Below are 24,288 nucleotides of genomic sequence, written 5' to 3' on the forward strand. Positions count from 1 at the left end.
GAACCAAGATTTAGAGACAGGGAAACCTTGTGAGTTTTGGCTAGATAGGTTATAGAGATAGAGGCTGAAAGAGAAATCTTTAAGACTTAGGATACGGAATCAATCTCCCTAGTGATTAATTGGATTTAGTAGCAAGGAGAGTAACAGATTTCTTATTTGAAAACTCAGTGTTTGAGGCTGAGAAAGAAGTAGATTTGGATGTAATTGAGGGTAAACAGATGAATTCAGATTGGAACTGAAGTAGGATTTGATATATTCTGGTGTAGTCCAATATAGTTGAGTTAATGTCTGGATTCACTTGATAATGAAAACTACAAGTCAGAATATAGAAAGAGCATAAAGCTTGATAAAAACTAAAACAGCTAGGTAGAGGAGACTTCTAAGAGAAACTGGTGATAAGAAAGAGAAGGACAAAATTGGAAGTACAAGTAAATGGGTCTTTCAAGAAGAAAACCTAAGGGCTGATGAGATGGCTAAGCAGGTAAGAGTACTTATCACTAAGCCTGAGGAACAGACAGGCCCTGATCCACAGAACCCACACAATGGAAGGAAACAACTCCCACAACTTGTCATCTTCATCATTCTCCTCCTCCTCCTCCTCCTCTTCCTCCTCTTCTTCTTCCTCCTCTTCCTCCTCCTCTTCCTCCTCCTCCTCCTTCTCCCTCCTCTCTCTCTCTCTCTCTCTCTCTGAATATTAGATGTTAAAAAGGGCCAGCCTGGGCTATGGTGTTACAGTATGAGACCATGTCTCCATTTTTTTTAAAGACATGGTCAGGAATGTATGTTACATGCTGCCTGAAGAATGGAATCATAATAATATGAAAATGTTTTGATTTTGCTAAGAATCATATCACCTGTTTGCAAAAAAGAGTTTAACGGGTGTGATGGGAAACATGCCAGAATACCACAGGTTAAAACATTTTAGAAATATGGTGCTTTGAAAGACTTAGTAATATACTTTCCCATCATAGAGCTACTCTAGGAGAAATGTTACTGTGTTTTACATATTTTAATAGATTGTACTGAGGTAGTGGCTGTTCATTCTTGAAAATAGTCTCTCTTGCAGTTCTGTGGTCTTCAAGGCAATATAGTAAGAGACATGGCCCAGAATAGCCACCAGCTGCCTGAGAAGTTCCCTCCTCCATGAAGTACCTCCACTCAAGTAAAACCACATCCTTAGTTTTGCTACAGAGAATAATTTCAGAATGAGCCAGTATGAAGCAGGGTTGGGGTTTAGTAAAGAGGTTTTATAAATGATTTAAGCATGGGGGGGGGGTAACTGAAAGAGAGGCACTCAACTCAGGGAAAAGATATACCCAAGTGTGAGTGGGCTTCCTAAGGAAGATTCATCCTTGTGTGTCTTAGCAGTAGTCATATATACTATTTTGGTTGCTTTCACATTATATCTCGAGTGTTGTTAAGAAACATTTTCCCTCCCTGTGTTTTTTTTTTTTTAAAACAAATGAGATTATAAGGTGGCACTGGAGGTGCTTTGGATGGAATTACCATCTGATAAAACCAGGGCTTATAAGGGTTACACAGAGTTTAAGACATGTCCATATTCCCAGGAAAGTAATTTTATAGCTGGGAACTGAAATGTCTTATACACTTACACCTTAAGGATGATTTGTTGCATCCTTCCAGTCTGAGCCTGTGCCCTGAGCAGACCTTGGGTGCTGACTCCACACCCAGTCCCACAACACCCAGAGGAAGCTCGACTCTCAGGAGTACTAATGTCCAGGATCACAGGTGATGAGGCCACAACATATGCCCCAATACTGGGAATAACTGGGACACCCAGGAACCATCACCCAGCTTGTGGCACAGGTTCCTTCCCATCTGACCCTGTTTTCTGAGTAGACCTTGGGTGCTAGCTCTGCATCCAGTCCCACAACACCCAGAGGAAGCTTGACTCCCAGGAGCTCTGACACACCCAGGATCTCAGGATCCCAGAATCACAGGATCAGAGACAGCTTGACTCTGAGGAGTTCTGACACAACCAGGATCACAGGAGGGACAGGCTTCAGACAGCAAGGGCAGGTAGCACAAGAGATAACCAGATGGAGAGAGACAAGCACAAGAACATAAGCAACAGAAACCAAGGCTACTTGGCATCATCAGAACCCAGTTCTCCCACCACAGCAAGTCCTGGATGCTCCATCACACTGGAAAAGCAAGATTTAGATTTAAAATCACTTCTCATGTTGATGATAGAGGACTTTAAGAAAGATATAACTCCTTTAAAGAAATACAGGAGAACACAGGTAAACAGAACCCCTTAAAGAGGAAACACAAAAATCCCTTAAAGAATTACAGGAAAACACAACCAAACCGGTGAAGGAATTGAACAAAACAATCCAGGATCTAAAAATGGAAATAGAAATATACCACTCCTGGGCATATACCCAGATGCTCCAACATATAATAAGGACATATGCTCCACTTTATTTATAATATGCTCCAACCTTATTTATATTAGCCAGAAGCTTGAAAGAACCCAGATGTTCTTCAACATAGGAATGGATACAGGAAATGTGGTACTTTTATACCATGGAGTACTACTCAGCTATTAAAAACAATGACTTCATGAAATTCTTAGCCAAATGGCTGGAACTAGAAAATATCATCCTGAGTGAGGTAACCCAATCACAAAAGAACACACATGGTAGCACTCTCTGATAGTGGATATTAGCTCAAAAGCTCGGAATAGCCAAGATACAATTTACAGACTACATGAAGCTCAAGCAGAAGGAAGACCAAAGTGTGGATGCTACAGTCCTTCTTAGAAGGGGCAACAAAATACTCATGGGAATATGGGGGCGGGATATGGAGACAAAGTGTGGAGCAGAGAGTGAAGAAAAGGTGATCCACAGACTGCCCCACCTGGGGATCTATCCCATATACAGTCACCAAACCCAGACACTATTGTGGATGCCAAGAAGTGTATGCCGACAGGAACCTGATATAGCTGTCTCCTGAGAGGCTCTGCTAGAGCCTGACAAATACAGAGGCTGATGCTCACAGCTAACCACTGGACTGAACACTGGGTTCCCAATGGAGGAGTTAGAGAAAGGAGTGAAGGAGCTGAAGGAGTTTGCAACCCCATAGGAAGAACAACAATATCAACCCACCAGACCCGCCCTCCCCAGAGCTCCCAGAGACTAACACCAACCAAAGAATACATATGCAGGGACCCATGGCTCCAGCTGCATATGTAGCAGAGGATGGCCTTGTTGAGCATCAATGGGAGGAGAGGCCCTTAGTCCTATAAAGGCTCGATGCCCCACTGTAGGGGAAATTGAGGGTGGGGAGGCAGGAGTGGGTGAGTGGGTAGGGGAACACCCTCATAGAAGCAGGGAAATGGGAGATGGGATAGGGAGTTTCTGGGGGAGGGCATCAGGAAAGTGGATAACATTTAAAATGTGAATAAAGAAAATATCCAAGAAAAAAAAAAGAAAACAAAATTTTTCATGCTTATGGATCAGTATGATTAACATAAAAATGGCCATCCTATCAAAAGGAATATACAGATTCAACATGATTCCTATCGAAATTCTAACACAGTTCTTTACAGACCTTTAAAGAACAATACTCAACTTCATATGAAAAAATAAAAAAACTAAACAATTCTGTACAATAAAAGAACTTCTGGAAGTATCATCATCCCTAATTTCAAGCTGTATTACAGTGCAACAGTAATAAAAAACTTCATTGCACTGGCATAAAAAACAAACACATTAATCAGTGGACTCAAATTGAAGAACCAGAAGTAAATCCTCATTCCTATGGACACTGGATTTTTGACAAAGAAGCCAAAAGTATATGCTACGCAAAAACAAAAAACTAACAAACAAAAAAAAAACCTCAAAGCACATCTTCAACAAATGGAGCTGGTCCAAAAGGGTGTATGCATGCAGATGAATGCAAATAGATTCACAGCCATCACTCTGCACAAAACTTAAGTCCAAGTAGATCAAAGAACTCAATATAAAACCAGATACACTAAATCTGATAGAAGAGAGAATGGGAAATAGATTTGAATGCATTGGCACAGGAGACAACTTCCTGAGCAGAATACAAACAGCATAGCTACTAAGATAAATAAGTGGGACCTCATGAAACTGAAAAGCTTCAGCAAGGCAAAGGACACAGTCAAAAGGACAAAACAGAAGCCTACAGAATGGGAAAAGAATTTCACTAACTCCACATCAGACAGGGGGATCACACACAAAATACATATAAAAAATCAAGAAACTAGACATTAACAAATCAAATAACCCAACTAAAAATGGGGTACAGATTTAACTAGAATTCTGGACAGAAGAATCTCTAATGTCCAGGAAGTACATAAAGAAATGCCCCAAATTGTTAGTCATCAGGAAAATGTAAATCAAAATGACTCTGAGATTCCATTTTACACTTGTGGTAATGGAACACTCCTCCATTGCTGGTGGGAGTAAAAACTTGTATATCCACTTTGGAAATAAATTTTGCAGTTTCTCAGAAAGCTTGGAATAGTTCTACCTCAAGACTCAGCTATACCACTCCTGGGCATACACCCAAAAGAAGCTCTACCATATCACAAAGACACTTGGTAAACTATGTTCATAGCAGCTTTACTTATAATATTTGGAAACAACCTAGATGTCCCTCAACTGGAGAATGGATAAAGAAAGTATGGTACATTTACACAATGGAGTATTACTCAGCTATTATAAAAACAAGGACATCGTGAAGTTTGCAGGCAAATGGATGGAACTAGAAAAAAATCATTCTTAATGAAGTAGCACAGACCTGGAAAGATAAACATGGTATGCATTCAACACCTAAGTGGATATGAGCCATGAAGAAAAAGATTCAATGCTACAAAACAAAGACTCAAAGAAGCTAAGTAACAAGGAGGGCCCAAGGTGGGACCCTCATAGAGAACGGAAAATAGATTAGACAACAGAGGAGGATGTAGGGAGGGGACTGGGTAAGAGAGGGGATGGGGATGGGGATGGGGATGGGGATGGGGATGGGGATGGGGATGGGGATGGGGATGGGGATGGGGATGGGGATGGGGATGGGGATGGGGATGGGGATGGGGATGGGGATGGGGATGGGGATGGGGATGGGGATGGGGATGGGGATGGGGATGGGGATGGGGATGGGGATGGGGATGGGGATGGGGATGGGGATGGGGATGGGGATGGGGATGGGGATGGGGATGGGGATGGGGATGGGGATGGGGATGGGGATGGGGATGGGGATGGGGATGGGGATGGGGATGGGGATGGGGATGGGGATGGGGATGGGGATGGGGATGGGATGGGGATGGGGATGGGGATGGGGATGGGGATGGGGATGGGGATGGGGATGGGGATGGGGATGGGGATGGGGATGGGGATGGGGATGGGGATGGGGATGGGGATGGGGATGGGGATGGGGATGGGGATGGGGATGGGGATGGGGATGGGGATGGGGATGGGGATGGGGATGGGGATGGGGATGGGGATGGGGATGAGGATGGGGATGGGGATGGGGATGGGGATGGGGATGGGGATGGGGATGGGGATGGGCACAGGAGGGGTGAGGTGAAGGGGAGGATGGACAGAGGGTGTTCTGAGAGAGATAACTTGATGGGGGTGAGGGGAGCATCACTAAAACAAAAAACTTAGGACAATGAAAATTCCCAGAGCCACAAAACCTTAGACACACAATTTTTCCTGTCTGCAAGATATGCAGAGGTAAAGATGGAGTAGAATTTGAGGGAAGGGGCAACCAATGATTGGCCCAGCTTGAGACTCATGCCATGAGAGGGAGTCTAGTCCTCACACTATTAATGATATCCTGCTATACTTGGACACAGGAGCCTAGCATAACTACCATCAGAGAGGCTTTACCTTGCAACTAATGAAAACTGATGCAGACACCCACAGGAAAACATTAAGTGGAGTTTGAGGAATCCTGGGAAATATCTGGAGAAAAGATTGAAGGAACCAAAGAGGTGAAGGACACAAGAAAACCTGCAGAATCAACTAACCTGGGCCCATATCTGCTCATAGATCGAACTACCAACAAGAGACCCTGCATGGAATAGACCTAGGTTATCTGTACATATGTAACAGTTGTGCAGCTGGCTCTTCCTGTGGGACTCCTAGAGTGGGAGCAGGGGCTTTGGCTGACTCCTAAGTCTTCCCTTTCCTGAAGAGAAGGGAAGTGGAGTGGATGGGGAGGAGGTGAGGTGGAAGGGTAGGAAGAGAGGAGAGAGAAGAGGTTTTGATCAAGATGTAAATAAATAAAAAATATAAAAATTGCCTTCCGGTCTGGGCCTGAGCACTGAGCAGATCCCAGGTGGCAGCTTTGTCCCCAATCACACAGAACCCAAAGGAAGTCTGGGAGGGGGGACCAGGAGCTCTAACCCAGGCAGTATCCCTAATGTTGGAGAATTTCAAGAGCAGGGAGGCAGGAATGGGAGGATGGTGGGAGCACGCCCTCATAGTAATTGGAGGAGGGGGGATGGGGTAAGGGGTTAGGCACCAGTGGAAGTGGAGGGCCTTGGTGCCTGAAAGTTTGGATTCCCTAGTGTTGGGGAATTTGAGAGCAGGGAGGCAGAAATGGGAGGATGGTGGGAGTACACCCTCATAGCAACTCCCAGAATTATATGGATTAGAGATTACAGAGGCAGGCCGCCAGAAGACTAGATTCTAGAATTCAAACAAAAAATATCTTGATACTAAAATTTGTCTTGAGAATTGTATATTGCAGAATACACAGCTTTGGTGTTTATCTACTCATCAAGCAAGCTGAGCAGACCTGCTCGAACCTCTGATGTCCTGGAATTTCAGCTGGATATAATAAAGACACAGCGTCAGAGGCTTATCAGTTTACTCTTCCCCCTGCCCCTCTTCTAATATCTCAATACCCATAATCAGCTTGAAGAAGTTAATGAAGAGTCGGCGCCCCTATTCCCTGGGCTTGGGGTCTGAGGTAGTTAATATTGGGCTGTCTTTCTAGGGAAAAGTAGTGGTTTTGGTGGAACAGGGAGGATTAGCTAGGATTTATTGCATAGCCATAACCTATTGGTAGAAACCAGTATAACTGTTATTAAGATGAAGTTATAATTCTTAAATGGTACAAAATTTACTTTGATTTCAAATGTAAGGTTTTCATTGGTATGAGCTTCTAATTGATATAAAAGTGAGATTAATATTGTTACTCTCATAGGCATTGTGCCTAAATAACACATTTAGGAATACAAAGCTTAGACCCAGTCCTTCTTTAACTTTTTTTAACTGATTTGAGATGGTTAGCCTGTGAGTTAAGGACCTACAGCAAATTCATGGCTCTGAGTTTATTGTTAGGGTGTTCTCTTATTTTATTTAGAAATAACTGAGAGGAGTAACAGACAACAGTCCAGATTGCCTTACATGGATAGTTGGTTTTCAAAACATCAGAAGTCCACAGAATTGACATTACAAACATTTCTGTATTAATGTTCATTTTGATTAGAGACCTGTCTGCTCCTCACACTTCCTGTCTTGGATTCTAAGAAGAAATTGGGCATCTTTGGAGTTACTCCAGTTGTGCGGTGACAGCCACTAGGCAAGAATTGCCTTTTTTTCATCTACAGACAAATTACTGTCCAGAAAAGGATGCACTTGCAGAATAGTCAACTGATTATATCTGCCAAGACAGAGTAATCAGCCCTTAGTAATTCTGCATCACTAGGTCTGTCAGATGATCCTGGGCCAGAGGACTGAAGATCAGATGCTCCAACATTTTGTAGTTTTGGGACTGTCCAGGTGTTCAAAGGTCTCTATAAATTGGCTAAGTTTTAGAAGCTATGCTTTGTGCTTCCCATAATTTCAGTTAACTCAGTCATTCTGGATTTCTGATGGGGTTGAAGACTCCGGAATTGGTCTCATAGCCAATTCCGGCTATTACTTTGAGAGAAAAGATTTGAAAGGATAGTTTTCAGCTGACATTCTAAAGCCAAGAAAAAAGCCAGGTTCAGAACTAAGTCTTTTATTTAGGAGAGAAGACAGAGGTTCTGGTTAGTCAACAAAATGATGGACTGGGTATGAGGTCTATCTTGTACCTTACTGACACATATTGGCATAGTTATGCCCTAACTGTATTTTGAGAGAAAAGTTTTAACAAGAAGGGTGATTATATGGGAAGAGTAAGGAGAGGAGGAGCTAGGTGATGGGGGTTGGGGGGGACATGGAGGCAGATATTCACGTGTCTCTGCCAGTCAAAGACAGTTGATATATCTAGGTTGGGTATTGGGTTACACTTCTGATTGTATGGGCATTTTGTTATTGAGTATCACCAAACTTATAAAGCCTTTGTTTAACAATAAAAAAAAATTGTGTAAAAGCAAAAAGGAGAAGAGGGGATGGAATAGGGGTTTTCTAGGGAGGGGAAATGGGATGGCATCTGAAATGTAAATAAAATATCCAATAAAAAATAAATTTAAAAATATAAAAATTAAAATAATAAAAACAAATTCAACCATTCACTTTACATTTGATTTGATTTATATTGATTTGATACTGCTCCCAGTGCCAACATTTCTTGCTATAGTTTTCATTGACATATTCATTGACTGGTACAATTAAGTACAATGAAATTATTATTAACTCACAATTAGTAAAGGACTTTTCGGCTTGGTTAACAAACTTACTTTTGTTTCAGCTTAAGTTTTTTCTGGTATGATTGCTGCTCTCATGTCAGGAATGTTGTGAGGACTGCTTGCTCTGAAGATCACTAACATACTCTTATTTTGCTAGCAGAGGAATATTACCTAGTAAGCACAATCCTTTATCACCTTATGTGGTTAACAGAATAATCCACACACAACTGTGCCTCAGAAGCATGTCATTCAGAGTTTGTGATTTTGTATGTCTTGTTGAGTGTTCTTTGGTATTACAAATTTAAATTTGATAGTAAAATAAAATTCTATTTGTAAATTTGCATATCACTAGAAATGCTGCTAAGTTATAATGTCACTATGACTTGCAGTGTTTAGTGACAGTGCATGAGCATACCACAAATGGTTTCACAATTACACCATTAAAACACAGAAAGCAACTGTAAACAATATGAAAAATGTTTCTGTATTTCAATATAAAGTTTTGGACATAATGTGAAAGTAATACAATTATCATGTATCTTGAAATAGTAATCTTACTCCTTATTCATTTAAAAGTGTAAGAACCATTTTTAGCTTCTGAACTATGTGAAACAGCTAATAGGACAGATTTGGAATAATTTCCTAAGACTTGATCTAGTTCTTAAAGATGGAAAATATTTATTAGGTTTATTTCTCTGTTGCCTAACATCAATTCCTGTCTGAAAATAGTAATTTCTTTATAGATTATTTATTTTTAACTATTTTTTATTTTCTACTTTAAAAAACTGGTACTCAGGTTAGGTATTTTCCCCTGACCCCCGCCTAGAATACTTTCTTAAATGTATTCCATGGGTACTCATATGCAGAGTTTAAATTTTTTTTTACATATTCTACAAAGGTTATTTTAAAACAAAGACTCAAAATATAAGTCAAAATTTGCTTTCTGGTTTTATTTTGTTTTTTCTTTTTAAATCTTCACATTATATTATTTTTAGAGGATAATATACATGTTATCTGTGCTTCTGGAATTTATTGAGGTTTACTTTTGGTATATTATATGCTTAATTTTCAAGCTTGTTGTAAGGCACTAATTCTCTGGTCTGATTCCCCCATCTTCTTGATTATAGAATGAGGGCAGTAAGTGAGATTATGGTTCTTCTGCTTTTATTAGTTTATGAATATTGATGTAAGAAAAATTACAAAGATTTCCTAAGGCATAGGTAAACAAAACAGCATTCTGCATGGGTGTATTGAGTCCCTGACTATACTAAAAGCAGTAGTAGCCATATTCAAAAGAACAAAGCCCACTTAATTTTTGCTACAATCTAGTTTACCAAGTTATCTTCTTCAGTAAGGCTCGCAAGTTTGTAGAAGCCCCAGAATATAGAATTTAACTTAAGTTTTTATAAGAAATTGTAGTAAGGGAGATGCCTAAGGTTGTGAGCTTTTTGCTATGTCAAAGAACTAAAACTAGAGAGCAACCTGGCTAAGTGCATTTGTTAAGATTCAGGAAGTTGGGTCTGGAAGCATTAAGAGGTTGTGATTTGCAGATCCTCTTCCTTTCGTAACTGCTTAGACAACTATTTCACTCTCATGTAGCACATATACTCTGGAGAAGTGAAAACACAAAACAGTTTTAAATTAATGTATGAACATGTGACTCATGTTCTTTGTAACATAGGAAGAGTGTTATAGGGTCACATGAAAAACTCCCATCCTGTTTCCTGAAGCCCAGCTTGATCTCTTTCTATGGCATTGTGCTAAGCACATGTACTCTCAATAAGCTAGCCTTCAAATAAAGTTGGTATTATCTAGAAAGCAAAACTGTGATGGAAATAGTTTTTTTAATTAAATCATGAATTATCTATGCCATTCCAACTTTAATCCTCTGATATTACCTCTAAATTTCTATTTGTTGGTATGTTTGCCCTGGATTTTCTTTCCCTTGGAACTATAAATATCTTAATACATTAGATGCCAAAAACTACTATTTTGAACCACAGAACTAGGAAATTTTTACCAGATAATAGAAGTTAAAGTTAAATCCATGTTCTTCCTACTTTTAAAAAAGACCATTTCTATTATTTTTAACTATGTGTATGTATGGGGAATACACCTCACCATTAACGGAGTCAGTTAGAGAGTAAAGTTCTTTAGGATGTAGACAAATGAGAAGAAACTTACATTAAGCAAGAGCTTTGTTTAGAGCATCCATGGCTCTTCTTAGCATCTTTATAACACCTGCACTTTTGTGCTGTTCAATACATTTTACAATTAGAATTCATGGAAGTTTGAAAAAAACATAATAGCACTATTTTAAACAATGTATCTGTGTTCATCTGGCTTTATAAAAGTGTGGCTTTGGCCCAAACACCATTATTGATTCAGCAAGGTTATTCCCCAATCCATTTGTGCACTTTCAGCGTCTTTCTGCACAGATGAGGTAAGCCTGGGGTTGTAATGTCATACCCAACCTGGGTTTCAGGTTTGGAACTAGTTCATGTGGAAAATGCAAATGAAATTGCTGAAGCAATGATGTAAAAAACAAGAACATTTCCATCCGAGCCAGCTGTTCTCCAAGACAATGTCTTCTCCCTGAACAGAAAAGGCAAATGTTTAAAGACCATTTATTGAAATTAATATCTAATACTTTGGTGGCATTCAGGAAATTGGGAAATTAAAGCACATTAGAAGATATTGTATTCTGAGAGGAGTTTCCCAAATCTCAAAGATTAGAAACTATCAATTCACTAAAAAAACACATTCCTTTACAGATCATGGTCTTTAAATTTTTTGATTCCATCTCCGACTTCTCTGCATAATGCAATAGAGCATATGACAGACTATAGAAGAGCTTTGAGGTATGACATTTTGTTTTTATAGATCCAAGGGAAGTCCATTTCAACTGACCTACTGGATACTTTACTCGGTGATAATGATGTAGTCCATCTTCCAAGTTCTGTGATTCATGTTCTATTTCATAGCAGAAGTAGTATTTCCTAGTTGGAGATGACATAATAAACTAGAAGGCAAGAGAGCTAGAGTCTAGCTTTACTTGGAGTTGTCTTGTCTTTCCTTTCCTTTCTATGCGGTTCAGTTTCTTGGATTTGTTCCTGACTTTTTGCTCTAGAAGTTTAACAACAACCTCTAAATTCACAAGCTAAAAAGTTTTGGAAGGAGCCAGCCAGTCACACCTTCTCAACACCTTTGGCTTTATTTAATTAACTGAGATATGTTTTGAATAGAAACAGCTGCTCATGACTTTAAAGAAACCATTCTCTCCTGTAAGAATTAATGTTATATATGAGTAGGGATGGAGGACACCAAGAAACAATGCTCTCTAAACAAATATGATCGAAACTCATATGAACACAGAGATTGAACATGCACAAAGCCTGCATGGGTCTGTACTAAGTCCTCTGCATATATATCATGGCTTCCAATTAAGTGTTTTTATTGGATTCCTGGGTACATGTGTGAGTGGATCTCTGATTCTTGTGCCTTCTCTGGGCTCCTTTCCAAGTCTGCTATTGTTTATTCAACTATAATGTGATAGGTTTTATTTCATTTTACTTTGTTATATTTTATTATTATCCCAAAGAAGCCTATTTATTTTCTAATGAGAGACACAAAGGAGATGAATTGGATGGGAGGGAGATGGAGAGGAACAGGGAAGAGTAGAGGGAAACTGTGATCAAGATATGTTATGTGAGAAAAAAATCTATTTTCAATAAAACAACAAATACTAGAAACAATTAATTACTATGTACTCAGAATTGTCTACTCTAGAACAGATTGCTTCAAATTGAGATGCTATTAATAATGAATCATTGTTATACTCTAAAATTATATACTTGTGAATGTTTTCTTACCTAGAGAAAAAGGAATCAAAGCTTCCTTTTTAGTAAAATATCCATTGCTGTCCAGAAATCGCTCAGGATAAAACATGTCTGGGTCTTTCCAGTACTTTTCATCAAAGTGAACAGAATAAAGATTTGTAATCACTGTTGTGCCTTTAGGAATGGAATAGCCACGTACAACTGCATCTTCAGAAGTTGCATGAAAAATCCCCAGTGGAACTATATTACAGAATCTTAAAATTTCATGTAAAACTGCTTCAGTATAAGGCATTTTGCACTTGTCTTCCCAAGAAGGCCTCCTGTTGTGGCCCATAATTAAATCAATCTCTTTATGAACTTGTCCTGTCAGAGAAACATGTTAAAATTATGTAATTCATTAAATTATATGTAAAATTATTTCTCTTTCTGGTAAAACAATTATCCATAATAAATCAACAGAATATGGGTTTATCTATATTTGAATTTTTCATCATCTGGTACTTACATGAATTAATTATACACCCCCTATATCTTAGTAATAACCAATATTCTGTGTAAGGTTAAAAAAAAAGGATTATGAATGAATGTATGATCAGCCTAGAATCAGAGTAGTATTACTAGCAGCAAGGAAAATAATAAAGTATTAGATCTAAATAAGAAAAAGCAGCATCTACATCTCAGCTTTGCAGCTTCCACACACCCAACCTGTCATTTTTATAAAATGTGAATATTAAGATCCATTTTTAAGTTTTTTAAAAAGATACTGCCATTCTATATATCCAGGTTGGTTGGTTTTTTTTTTTTTTTCTTTCTGTGTAGCCCTGGCTGTCCTGGAACTCACTCTGTAGACCAGGCTGGCCTGGAACTCAGAAATCTGCCTGCCTCTGCCTCCCAAGTACTGGGATTAAAGGCGTGTGCCACTACTGCCCGGCCCAGGTTGGTTTTAAAATTAAAATTAGGCATCAGTTCCTGGTGGCAGGGACCTGGATAGCCAACGGCCTAAGTTTTATTGTGACTACTGTGATACATATCTTACCCATGATTCTCCATCTGTGAGGAAGAAACTGTAGTGGTCGGAAACACAAAGAGAATGTGAAAGACTTTTACCAGAAATGGATGGAAGAACAGACCTGGAGCCTGACTGACAAAACAACGACTGCATTTCAACAAGGAAAGATCCTTCTGCTTTGTTCTCTGCTCCTCTGCCTGCAGGGTTATGATCCCACTCCCTCAGTCTCCAGGGTCCTCCTCAGTCTGGCATGATGCTTGTACCCCACATGGGAGGCCCTCCCATGATGCCAATGATAGGCCCTCCTCCTCCTGGGATGATGCCTGTGGGACCAGCTCCTGGGATGAGACTACCCATGGGAGGCCCATGCCCATGATGCCCAGGCCTCCAATAATGAGACATCTTGCCTACCTATAAGGTGTGCACACAGCCTGGCATGACCCGGCCAGACAGATAAGAGCAGAAGCGCTTTTTATTTATAGTTTTGTATTTCTTTTTGTTTCAACAGGAGACCTCAGTGTTGAGCCTGAGTGTTTACTAGATGGATAACAAGCAACTTCCCTTCCTAACAGAGAGAATACTTTTGGAGGGAGAAGTGATACAAAAAAGGGAAGTTTTCAATTATATTGTGAAATATGAAAATAAATTGGTCAGCTGTTTTTAAAATAAAATAAATTACTATGTAGGCTGTGGTAGCCTTAAACTTGAGATTCTCCTGCCTCTGCTTCCTGAGTTCTGAGATTAGAGGAGTATTACCACCACACCTATCCTTCAGATGATTTTGATTCCTTTTATTTCTTCCTCCCTTTCCTTCCTTCTTTCTTAAATTTGCATTAAAATATTAGATTTGAAAACTCTAATCATTAAATATTTCCTTTTGTGATTAGCACATCTGGAGTTCCTACAACTGCTTTATACATGGCCGAACACTAAAGCACACATGAGGCCTATATTTAAGAAGAGACCCTGAGGTCAAGAGTATCCTTACCTTGAATATTAGGATAAAGGGCCATGAAAAGAATTGCCCAGCGGAGCACATTGGTTGTAGTTTCAGTTCCAGCAATGATAAGTTCACCCACTGAAAAAATTAGATTCTCTTTGGAGAATGTAGATAAAGGATCATTTTGACCTTGATCCATCTCATCTAAATAGGCATCAACAAAATGCTGAGGTAAATGAGGCTTTCTATTGAGTGCAGCTTTTTCAATAAGTCTGGAGAGGAAATCATAGACCACATCTGCATTTCTAAATAACCTTTGATGTTTTCCGAAAGGCAAGACACCAATCCATGGAAATGCGTTATAAAGAAAGACTGGAACACTGGCAGCTAGTTCCACATTCTCACTAAATAACTCAATCATGTGCTGAAAATCAGTGTCTTCATAAGTGAATCGTTCTCCAAAAAGGATAAGGTTAGTTATGTTTGAAACAGCATTTGTTATCAGTTGCTTGAGGTCAAAAGGTCTACCTTTGTATGTTTCAATAGCATCAATTAAAGACCAAGTTTCTTCTAAGATTTTAGATTCAAAAGATTTTTGGCCACTTCCAAAATAATGAAAGCTGTTAACAGCCAATCTTCTGTGATCAATCCATCCTCTGCCATATCTGGAATTGAGTAAGCCTAAAAGAAACATATTAAAAATATTGTGTAATTCATACTTCTCTGTACTTAAAATGCTGTGGAATAAAAAACAGAAAGGAAAAAGTCAAAGATGAGTAGTCAGTGATTTTACCCCCCAATTATATAAGTACATGATTGGGCCCTAGCTTGTGGTACTCAAAAGCCACAGGACATTAGCTAAAGCAGGTCTCTATCCCTCATGAAAGGACTGGCAGAAAAGACCTATAATTCTCTTTCTCTTACCACAATAAACTGTCCAGTCTTATGTAATAAAACGCAGATGAACTATGCCTTCATAAATGTATTACTCAGCTTTTCTCATAGACATAAGTTATAAAAGACAAATGGTTTTATGTTCTATGATAAAATTTAATTTTGGATTAAACATATGTTCCCAAACCAGAAGTTGCTGTTTGAAAGAGATTAGATTTTTACAGTAGAAATTTCCTTCTGTTAAAAGCATATGATACCCAACAAGGTAACTATGCCAAAGTTAAGGATAGCCTTGAATTGTCAAAGTAGTAGAAATGTTCATGTAATAAAAAAATTATGAATTCAAAATTTGCTAATGTTAGTATTACCTGCCATTTAGCTTATTTAAACAACTTTCTAAGTTTTTCTTTAAAAATAAGTGTGGAGGTCCATTAAAGAATTTAGAGCATCATTACTGTAAAAACAATCAGACACCAGTTCTATCTGATATCAACAGTCTAGTTTGAAATAGTTTATTGGTGCTTTCTCAATTTTGTCAACCTTCAGCTTTTCTCCCTTGTTGAATATGTAGTCATAAAAGCCTGATCATTATTAAGCCCTACAGAATGCCTGCCCTTTGTATAAACTCTACAACTTTCCATTTATACAGCATAGTGATAAGTAGTTAAGAAAGTCTCCTTTAGTTTCTGTAGGATTGTACATGCTAGACAGTCAGTCACTAAGTAGTCAAGATTGTCATCAAAAGGAAACTTCTGATTCATGGTGTGTGTGTGTGTGTGTGTGTGTGTGTGTGTGTGTACACCCCTAAATTGTTTTAGTACATATCAAGCACTAAGCACTAACTCTTGAAAATTACCTATGGTTCTTAGAATTGAATGGCAATAAAACTAGCAAGCATTGATCTAAAACATTATTGAATGCAGTCTGATGGCTCCTTAAATCCAAGTTTCACAAAGTACAAAACAATCATCTGTCTATACTAAGATTATTTAAAATAAGGAATGTGACCTAAAATAGTCTCACTGAACAGCTGAAAATAAACATACCTCCCATTTTTGTCATCTTCATGAACAAAGGAAGGCATGGTCTATCTGCAAAAATTTCACTTTGATGAACAAGGCATTCCTTTACTACATCATAGCCATTTAGAACCACAGTTGATATGCCTCCAAGATCTAAACTGAAAATCTTTGAGAAGAAAAACATTCAAATAGTAAAATATACAGAGAAACCACCATAGAATATACATGTAAGCCTATAACTTCCAATATTTGCTACTTCTCTAAAAACATACAGATTTGTTACTTGACAATGTTGAGACAGCATGATTCATTATAACACTCCATGCCCATAATCATCTTATAAGGTATGATGAAAGAGTACTGGACATAGGAGGCCTATATTCTACTTTAAGGTTTGCCATTAAATAGCTTTAATGTGATAGACAAAATAAACTTTTTGGACTTTGATATTGCCACAGAAAATATATTTGATTTAGATACTGTATTAGGATTCATCCTATCTCAAAATATTCATTATGTAGAAATCTCATTTTACTTCTAAGACAAATGAATGACTAAGACCATCTATCTATTATTATACCATCTTGAAGTGAGGGGAGAGGATTGAGAAATCCAAAAGACAACTTTGAAGTTTAAGCATATGTCAATTTATTTGCCTTTCTAAGAGGACCTAACTTTAGAGGAACGATATTCATCATGTATACATAAGTAGGTATCTTTCAGCCAAGGGAAAAAATAAAGTAGAACAATCCATTGTACACCTTACTGGAGTTGTTTGCCACATGTTCAAGTTTGATGTTTTTTTGCTGTGATAAACACTATGACCAAAAACAACTTAGGGGAGAAAATGGTTTATTTCAACTTATACTTCCAGATCACAGTCCATCAAGATGGGAGTCAGGGCAGAAATATGGAAACAGTAACCATGGAGGAACTCTGATTATTGACTCAATCTCAGGCTCTTCTCTGCTCTTTCTCTCTTAGCTTTGGGTTAGGGTTAGGGACAGGACACACACACATTCCAGGTTTCTTAAATGGGTTATTATTGCTGTGATAAAACTCCATAACTAAAAGCAACTCCGAGAGGAAAGAGTTTATTTCATGTTTCACTTCCATACCACAATACATTAAAGAAATCAGAGCAGGAATGCCAGCAGAGGATCTATCTTAGAGGCAGGAACTAATGCAGAGGCTATGAGGTACTGTTGCTTACTGGCTTGGTCTTCATGGCTTGTTCTACCTGCATTCTAATAGCAACCAGGACCACCAGCCCATCAATCAAGAAAATGTACCATAGGTTTGCCCACAGGCCAATCTGGTGGGAGCTTTTTCTCAATTGAGGTTCCCTCTTCCCAAATGATTATGTCAAGCTGACATAAAATTAAGCAGCACACTAGGGACTGTGCCCTACCCACAGTGGACTGAGCCTTTCCGTATCAGTCATCAATCAAGACAATCTCTTTTGATGTCCTGGGATAAACTGATTGAGACAATTCTTCAATTGAGGTTCCCTTTTCCCAGGTGACTTTAGGTTGGGTCAAATTAACAATAAAACTAGCCAAGACATCAGGTTCACTTACAAAGTCACTTTTCTTGAATTGTATTTTAGCTAAGTAAAGGTTTAACCCATGAAAAGCCTATATATCAATAAGTCCCAAACAATGTTTATCACTAACCTCTCAGGAATTGAACTTATTAACAGGTAAAATACCGGGATGAGCCTTATCTTTGTGCAAACAACTAAGGCAGATTAATCATGGTACATTTTGCTTCATAAGTAAACAGGAAGTCTTAGCTAATAACAAAAAAGTTCTTCAGGAGTAGGTCAGCAAAAGTGATAAATATTATCACGAGGAAATACAATCAGTCCCACCAGAGCACAAGGGTAGACCCTGGAACAGAGATGTATGTACATTTAGAATCTTGGAGTGTAGATTTTGAGAACTAATGCTACTGAGGTGGTTTTAGCACAAAGGGAATTGCTACCAGATAAGCAAATGAGTGATCTTTCAGTTCCTAAAGCAGTACTACTGATGTTAAAGAAAAGTCTTTCCCCAGAAAGCATTCAGTGAAATTTATAGGAAGTGGCACTAATGCAGGAAAAAAAAAAAAAAAACTAAATCATTTTGCAAGAATGTGCAGGACCTCGTTGAAAAGTATGTTAGTATAAAGGCAGAAAAAAGGGAGAAAATATTTCAAAGAAAATCTTCACACAGTTGTTACTAGGATTATTTTTAAAAGGACTCACCACTATAGAAAGGTATTATATAATCTTTACTCAAGAAATTGAGATAGTGATTTGTTAAGAGAATAGAAATTGGGGAAATTTTACTTGATCTAGTTGAATATTATACCCAGGAATTTTTAGTAAAGTTTCATCAATAAAATTGTAAAAACTTACACTGTTTTGATCTATGGAAGGATCCAATATTAGGTGTATTCTCTGTATTTTTCAATCTTTGATATATTGAACAGCTTTTAAATGTCTAACCGAAGCAGAGATATAAATAGAAATACATCAAACATCTGTGCCTTCTAGTCTTGCATAACTTCTCTAACCAAACTAGCTCTGCAGAGAAAATTTTACTACCTCAGTTAACAACCACACTATTTATCCTCCAAGGTGTTCAGGTCCTGTTTCAATGTGAAATGTTCCCCTACAGACTTGTGGTTGAATATTTTGTTCTCATCTGCCAGCACTGTTTTGAGAGATAGCAGAATCTTTAGGAAGTGGGGGCTAATTGGAGGTAGTATATTCCTGGAACATGGCCATGAGGGTCATCTCCTGGTCCTGGTTCCAGCCAAGTTGTCTCTGCTTTCTAGTTGGTACAAAGTGAAGAGCCACTGTAAACTCCTGACCCCAGCAATGGATTCACTAAGCTGCCATGATAAACAGTATCTTCTGTGCCATAAGCCTAAATGAATCCTTCCTCTCTTAAGTTGCTTGTATGAGGTGCTTGGTCACAAGAGAACATTCAGCTGCTCAGCATGTACACTGTTTCTACTTTGAAACTGTAAAAGAATTTGACAAATTGCTTATCACTTCAGATCTTAAAATGTCCCTCCAAGGCTTATGTATTAAAGATGTAGAGTTTAGCTTAATGCTACAGGGAAAAGGCAGAAGTTTAAAGGACCTAGTGGGAGGTTTGAGCTACGGATATGCTCTTTACAGGATATGGCCCTGTCTTCTGGCGGTTTACTTCTTGGCTGCCACTCCCACTAAGATACACTGCCTCACCACAGTGTATCAACTAAAACATCCAAGATAGAATCCACAATAAATTTTTCCTTTTTGTAAGTTTATTATCTCAAATATTTTGTTTCAGTAATGCAAAGCTGACTTTCAAAACCTCTATACTCTGGTTCAAGCCACTTGCTTTTCAGCCTTATAACAGATATCACAGCCACCTCCTTGCTGGCCTAATTTTACTCTTGTCTTTATAGATAATGCTCAACCTGACATAATGCTGCTTCATGCCGTTGGTGTTTGCTCTGTTCACGGTGTGGTTTTCCCTAAGATTCTTATAGCCTGCCCCTTCATCTCCTTTTAAGATGTCATTGCAATGAGTCCTGCTCTGATTTACTAACTTTAAACTCAGCCCTATAGTACTACTCATTTCCATTACTCTAGTTTAGCTTCTGTTGTATACCACATAACTCTAATACATAATTTACTTATTCTTATTTTGGCTACCTAGAGACAGAGCTCTCTATTTTGTTCACTACTATATTGTCAGCACACATGATAGTTCATGGCATATGATAACAACTGATGCATTATGCTGAATTAATGAATTTTGGCAGAGACATATTTATGAATATTATTACACCACCATTGGTTAAGTACTAACAACAAACAAATGTACACGGTGTTACTGCTGATAAGTGACTGTTATATTTTCAACCTTTTGGTCTGATCTGGCATGCCTCCCTTGATTATTATACTATCCAAACTGTATCAAGTCTTTAGGGACCTTATTCTGTGTAGTGTTTTTAATATATACATTTTTATTCCCTTTACTGAGCCATCACAGCTTATATATAATCTCTTATGACATTAACTTGACACTAGTTTGAACCTGAAACATTTTTATCTGCCTGGCTTCTAAATTATAAATACCTTTAAAAAGACCTTTTTTCATTCTTAAATTCTCCACAGAACCCCAGTCAGTGCCTTGAATAAGTTCTCAATAAAAGCTTGCTATAATATAAATGAATAAACTGTCAATTCTGTTTGCTGTAATGCAAAATAATTATCTTTATTGCCTTTAAGAGTATTGCCTGAAAGAGTCTGACAAATCCACTTATATCAACTTTGCTAGCTATGGAATGCTGCTCAAAATCTACATTAAGAATCTAATCATAGCAGAAGCTAAAACAATCAAGAATGATTCTCCAAAGAAATGGCAATTTATGCTGCTGCACATTTCTATATAAGATTGCTTAAAATAAATATGAATCATGGGCACTGCTGTTTTCCTTTAGAAAATTATAAAGAATTAAACTTAGTTCACAAAAGTAGATGCTAGAGTTCAGATTTATTTACTTTTTATTTGACTACACATCTCAAATTAAAAAGGGAGATAATAGAAAAATAACTCCTATGAACCGCTTCCTATAACCTTTCTGACGTACAGGAAATAATAGTCTCCTTCTAGCCTACAAAAAAAATGTTTAGTATTTAACAACTTATACTAATTTTGAAACTGTCAGAATTGGGAAATATCTCTAAGATTATGGGAAATCTTCAGGGTTGTTTTATAGCTAGAATAAAGATCAAATGCAGTAGTTTATAAAGAGTTAATGTTTGGTGGTTATTAAGCCTCCCAGTACAATGTTTACTCTGCAATGGATATATTCTTTTCAGTTTTGCTCCTTGCAGCTACGAAGCTATCAACACAGGTCAGCCTTATTTGATGCGCAGTATATAGTCACCATTGTAAACAATGCAAAGTTTCCTCAGTGTACCAGAAACAAAATTATTTATGCCAAATTCTAATCAGTTGACTCCAATCAACCTATTCCTAAATGACAGTCTTCCATAAACTTACATTTTAATTTTAGCTTAATGGAATAGACTTACTTGTCCTATATGAATATTCATAGTAAATAATTCTTTTCAGTTCAAATATTTATGTTTACAAATTTTAATTTCCTATTCAACGAGAAGCCATTTCAAATCAACTGGTTTAAAGATAATTTAAAATTTGTAGGCATAATACATTTCTATCATACCTGCTGTGTATTTCAGTGGTAGAATTACCTAGCCAAATTCTAGTCAACTCCTAACACTACTAAATGAAGATACTTTTCATACATAGTAACCAAAGTCATATATAATAGGCAATACATTTTGGGTAGCTTCTTATTGCTTTTAGGTATCATTCTAATTACCCTGATGAGGAAAATTTAGGGTTCAGAAAATTAAAGGGCAATTTTTATTTTTAGTGTTAAATCTTTTTTAAAAACGGTTTAACCAGCAACCCACAATACTAACCCCTAACTGTCCTAAAAACTCACAGCAGCTTGGTTTTCCCAACTGCTCAGGACCCACAGGGCGGAGAAGTTTGTCAGGCAGCCATCTCAGGAGCTTACAGACCGCACAGCGCAAGCGCAGAAGCACATGCTGGTCTGTGGGCGGGAAACTCAAGCCAAAGCACCTCTAGCGTGGTATTTATTGGTGAGGCGGCTTCCTGTTGGAGGCACGGCCCTCGAAGCGGGCTTCCCTTGAGTGGCGGCAGTGCCACGGGGTCCCTGGCTGCTGCTTCTGACAAGAGGAAGGTCCGCGTCGAGGCCTACCTCGCCATACACCCGGCTCTGCTTCCTCAAGTAGACGTGGGGAAGATCGGCCGACAAGGCCAGGGAGCAGATGTTGCCGATGAATGGCAGCCGCGGAGGACCCGGGGGGAAGCCCGCCGGTCGTCTCTGCCTCAGGAGCTGGCGGACCACCAGCACGAGTAGCAGCAGCAGGAGAGCGCCCGCGAGCGCCCCGGCGCACGCCTGGGCCCCGGGTAGCTCCAACATCAGCCCCGGCTGGGCTAGAACCAGTCGGTGGTGCGGAGGCAGGGGCGCGCCCTCCAGCCCTGCTACACTCCCATTGGTTCGGTGTCCCGACGGCCCGCCCTGTCTCTACGACCATTGGTTCGTTCAGTGTGGGCTCAGGGTCCTTTGGGTTAGCCAGCTCCAGATTCGCTTTGCTCAGAGTCCATTAGCAAACTTCTGGGTTTGGCTTGGCTCTAGGTGAGAACCGCCATAGCAGGCACGGAGCCCCAGGGCTCTTTTCCAGAATGTTGTCACTGGTCATGTGAACTTCGCTCTCTGGACTCGGTGCACCTTAGCTGGTAATAACCAGCACTTCTATTAGCGAGTGCACGTATGGAGAGGAAAAGGAAGTTGCCTCACTATATTTTGCTTCACTCATCTACAATTTCACTGTTTGTTATAAGCCATTTCTCTGCAGGCCCTTTGAGGATGCTGATTAGTTCGGGTCACCTATCTTTTCACCCTTTTCTGCTCCTCTAAGCCCCCGTTGATTTCTTATTTATAATCTCAGAGGCCTCTCTTTTCATGGATAGCACTGACTATTCAAGTTTTCTGTCTCCTGCTGAGGCAGAAGCAATGGTTTTATATTGTTAGTTCAGCCTACATTCCTGTTTTCTACTGGGCAATTACTTGCAACACAGGACCTGCAGGACTTGAGACTCTTGACAACCTGCCGTCTGATTATGATTCAGCACTGGCAAAAGTTTAGTAGTTCTCATTACCTTAAGTTTTATTCATACAACTATTTATTGAATGCCTGCACAGTGCACGTGTCTTATACATCGACGATACTCGGCTGGATAAGAACAACACAGTCCCTACAGTGTTTTTCAGGATCTCCATTCATAGACAACCCACCTACTGTTTAAAATGCTTGATATTTTATCTTAAAATATTCCTTAATTTTATCATTAATCTTCTAGTAGGTTAGAAAAATAATGGTGAGATGTTATTACTAAACTAAGCTTTCAGTTTCACAGGATGGATCTCGAGGTTGCAATTGGGAAGCAGCACCAGGAACATTCATTGCCAGCTACATACTTGATGTCAGCCCTGCCTTCTTCCCTCGCAGCATTTTAAGACTTGAAGTATCTAGTTTGGCTACAGCTGCTGTACAATACAGGTGCTCCATTCAGGAGGGACTCCCTTTCATTGTTTACTTTAAAAATAGATTAATTTCAATTCCAGGAGTACTCTCCTATTTGTGTCAATTAAGGAATCATTTCTTCTTTCCCTGCCACCTTAGTAGGGAGTGCAGAATCCCCCAGTACAGCCTATCTGATTGACAGCACTGATGTGCATGTCCTCCACTGACCTTTAAGGGATGAAAGCTACCGAGTAACTGAAGCCTGGAGCCTGAACCTTCTCTTGAACCATTTATTTTGCTAGTGCTCAGCAGTGTCCACTGCACCGTTCCTTTCATTCTGCCTCACAGCATTTGCTCTTGGAATGGAAGACACTGATCAGTGTTGTTTTTCTATAGCCTTTATTACCACAGAGGTGTCTAGAAGGGGAGATTTTCACTGTTTCACCAGGAAGAGTCTGTCTTTCCTATGCAAAGTGGAATGAGTTCTTGGAGAAATGTGGACACCATATTGGGGCTTTGCCATTTCTGGGTACAGAGTGATAATAGTTACCACAGACAAAAGGATAGCCCGTGCTCCATTGAGATCATCTTTTTATTGGCATTTGGGAACTTTTACGGTTTGAATATGGTTAGTTGTCACCAAAACTCATGTTGAGGCTTAGTTTCCAATATGGCCGTGCTGCTGGGATCTTTAAGAGGTTATTAGGTTGTAGAAATTCTACACTCACAAAGGCATTAATGTAGTTACTTACCCTGTAGAGGGTTGTTAATAAAAAATAAATTGGCTTTCTGTTGTTTCTTTTCTGTTTGTGTCAGCTCTTCTGTAAGAACCTGC

The 24,288-nt window shown here is 38.9% G+C and overlaps 1 protein-coding gene and 1 pseudogene across 7 annotated transcripts; one reads left to right on the plus strand and one right to left on the minus strand.

Moving 5' to 3' along the window:
• Positions 1-7,994: 7,994 nt before the first annotated feature.
• Cyp2r1 (cytochrome P450 family 2 subfamily R member 1) lies at positions 7,995-22,478 on the minus strand. 7 transcript variants are annotated; one of them, XM_076941221.1, is made up of 6 exons: positions 22,124-22,259; positions 18,726-18,810; positions 16,349-16,490; positions 14,457-15,089; positions 12,493-12,822; positions 7,995-11,215 (listed from the first exon to the last, which is right to left on the minus strand). In XM_076941221.1, the coding sequence occupies exons 3-6, from the start codon at positions 16,368-16,370 to the stop codon at positions 11,040-11,042; spliced, it is 1,161 nt and encodes a 386-aa protein (XP_076797336.1). In that variant the 5' UTR covers positions 16,371-16,490; positions 18,726-18,810; positions 22,124-22,259; the 3' UTR covers positions 7,995-11,039. The 7 variants fall into 7 exon arrangements, 6 of the variants coding, with proteins under 6 accessions (XP_076797336.1, XP_034344784.1, XP_076797327.1 ...); XR_013112819.1 differs by lacking the exon at positions 18,726-18,810 and adding an exon at positions 11,531-11,619 and having other exon boundaries at positions 11,074-11,215; positions 22,124-22,413; XM_034488893.2 differs by lacking the exon at positions 18,726-18,810 and having other exon boundaries at positions 22,124-22,411.
• LOC117712547 (U1 small nuclear ribonucleoprotein C pseudogene) lies at positions 13,040-13,925 on the plus strand (annotated as a pseudogene).
• Positions 22,479-24,288: the final 1,810 nt, after the last annotated feature.

The sequence above is a fragment of the Arvicanthis niloticus genome, chromosome 1 (genome assembly GCF_011762505.2).
Source record: "Arvicanthis niloticus isolate mArvNil1 chromosome 1, mArvNil1.pat.X, whole genome shotgun sequence".
Classification (NCBI taxonomy): Eukaryota; Metazoa; Chordata; class Mammalia; order Rodentia; family Muridae; genus Arvicanthis; species Arvicanthis niloticus.

What these genes read in the sequence shown, in the direction of transcription:
- Cyp2r1 (XM_034488893.2), bottom strand. Translation starts at nt 22,348, where the DNA reads ATGTTGGAGCTACCCGGGGCCCAGGCGTGCGCCGGGGCGCTCGCGGGC. An exon ending in GAAGATGACAAAAATGGGAG is followed by an intron (nt 15,090 to 16,348) that starts GTATGTTTATTT and finishes TGTTTCTTTTAG; the next exon opens with GCTTACTCAATTCCAGATAT. An exon ending in TTTGATTCCTTTTTCTCTAG is followed by an intron (nt 11,216 to 12,492) that starts GTAAGAAAACAT and finishes TTTTCTGTTCAG; the next exon opens with GGAGAAGACATTGTCTTGGA.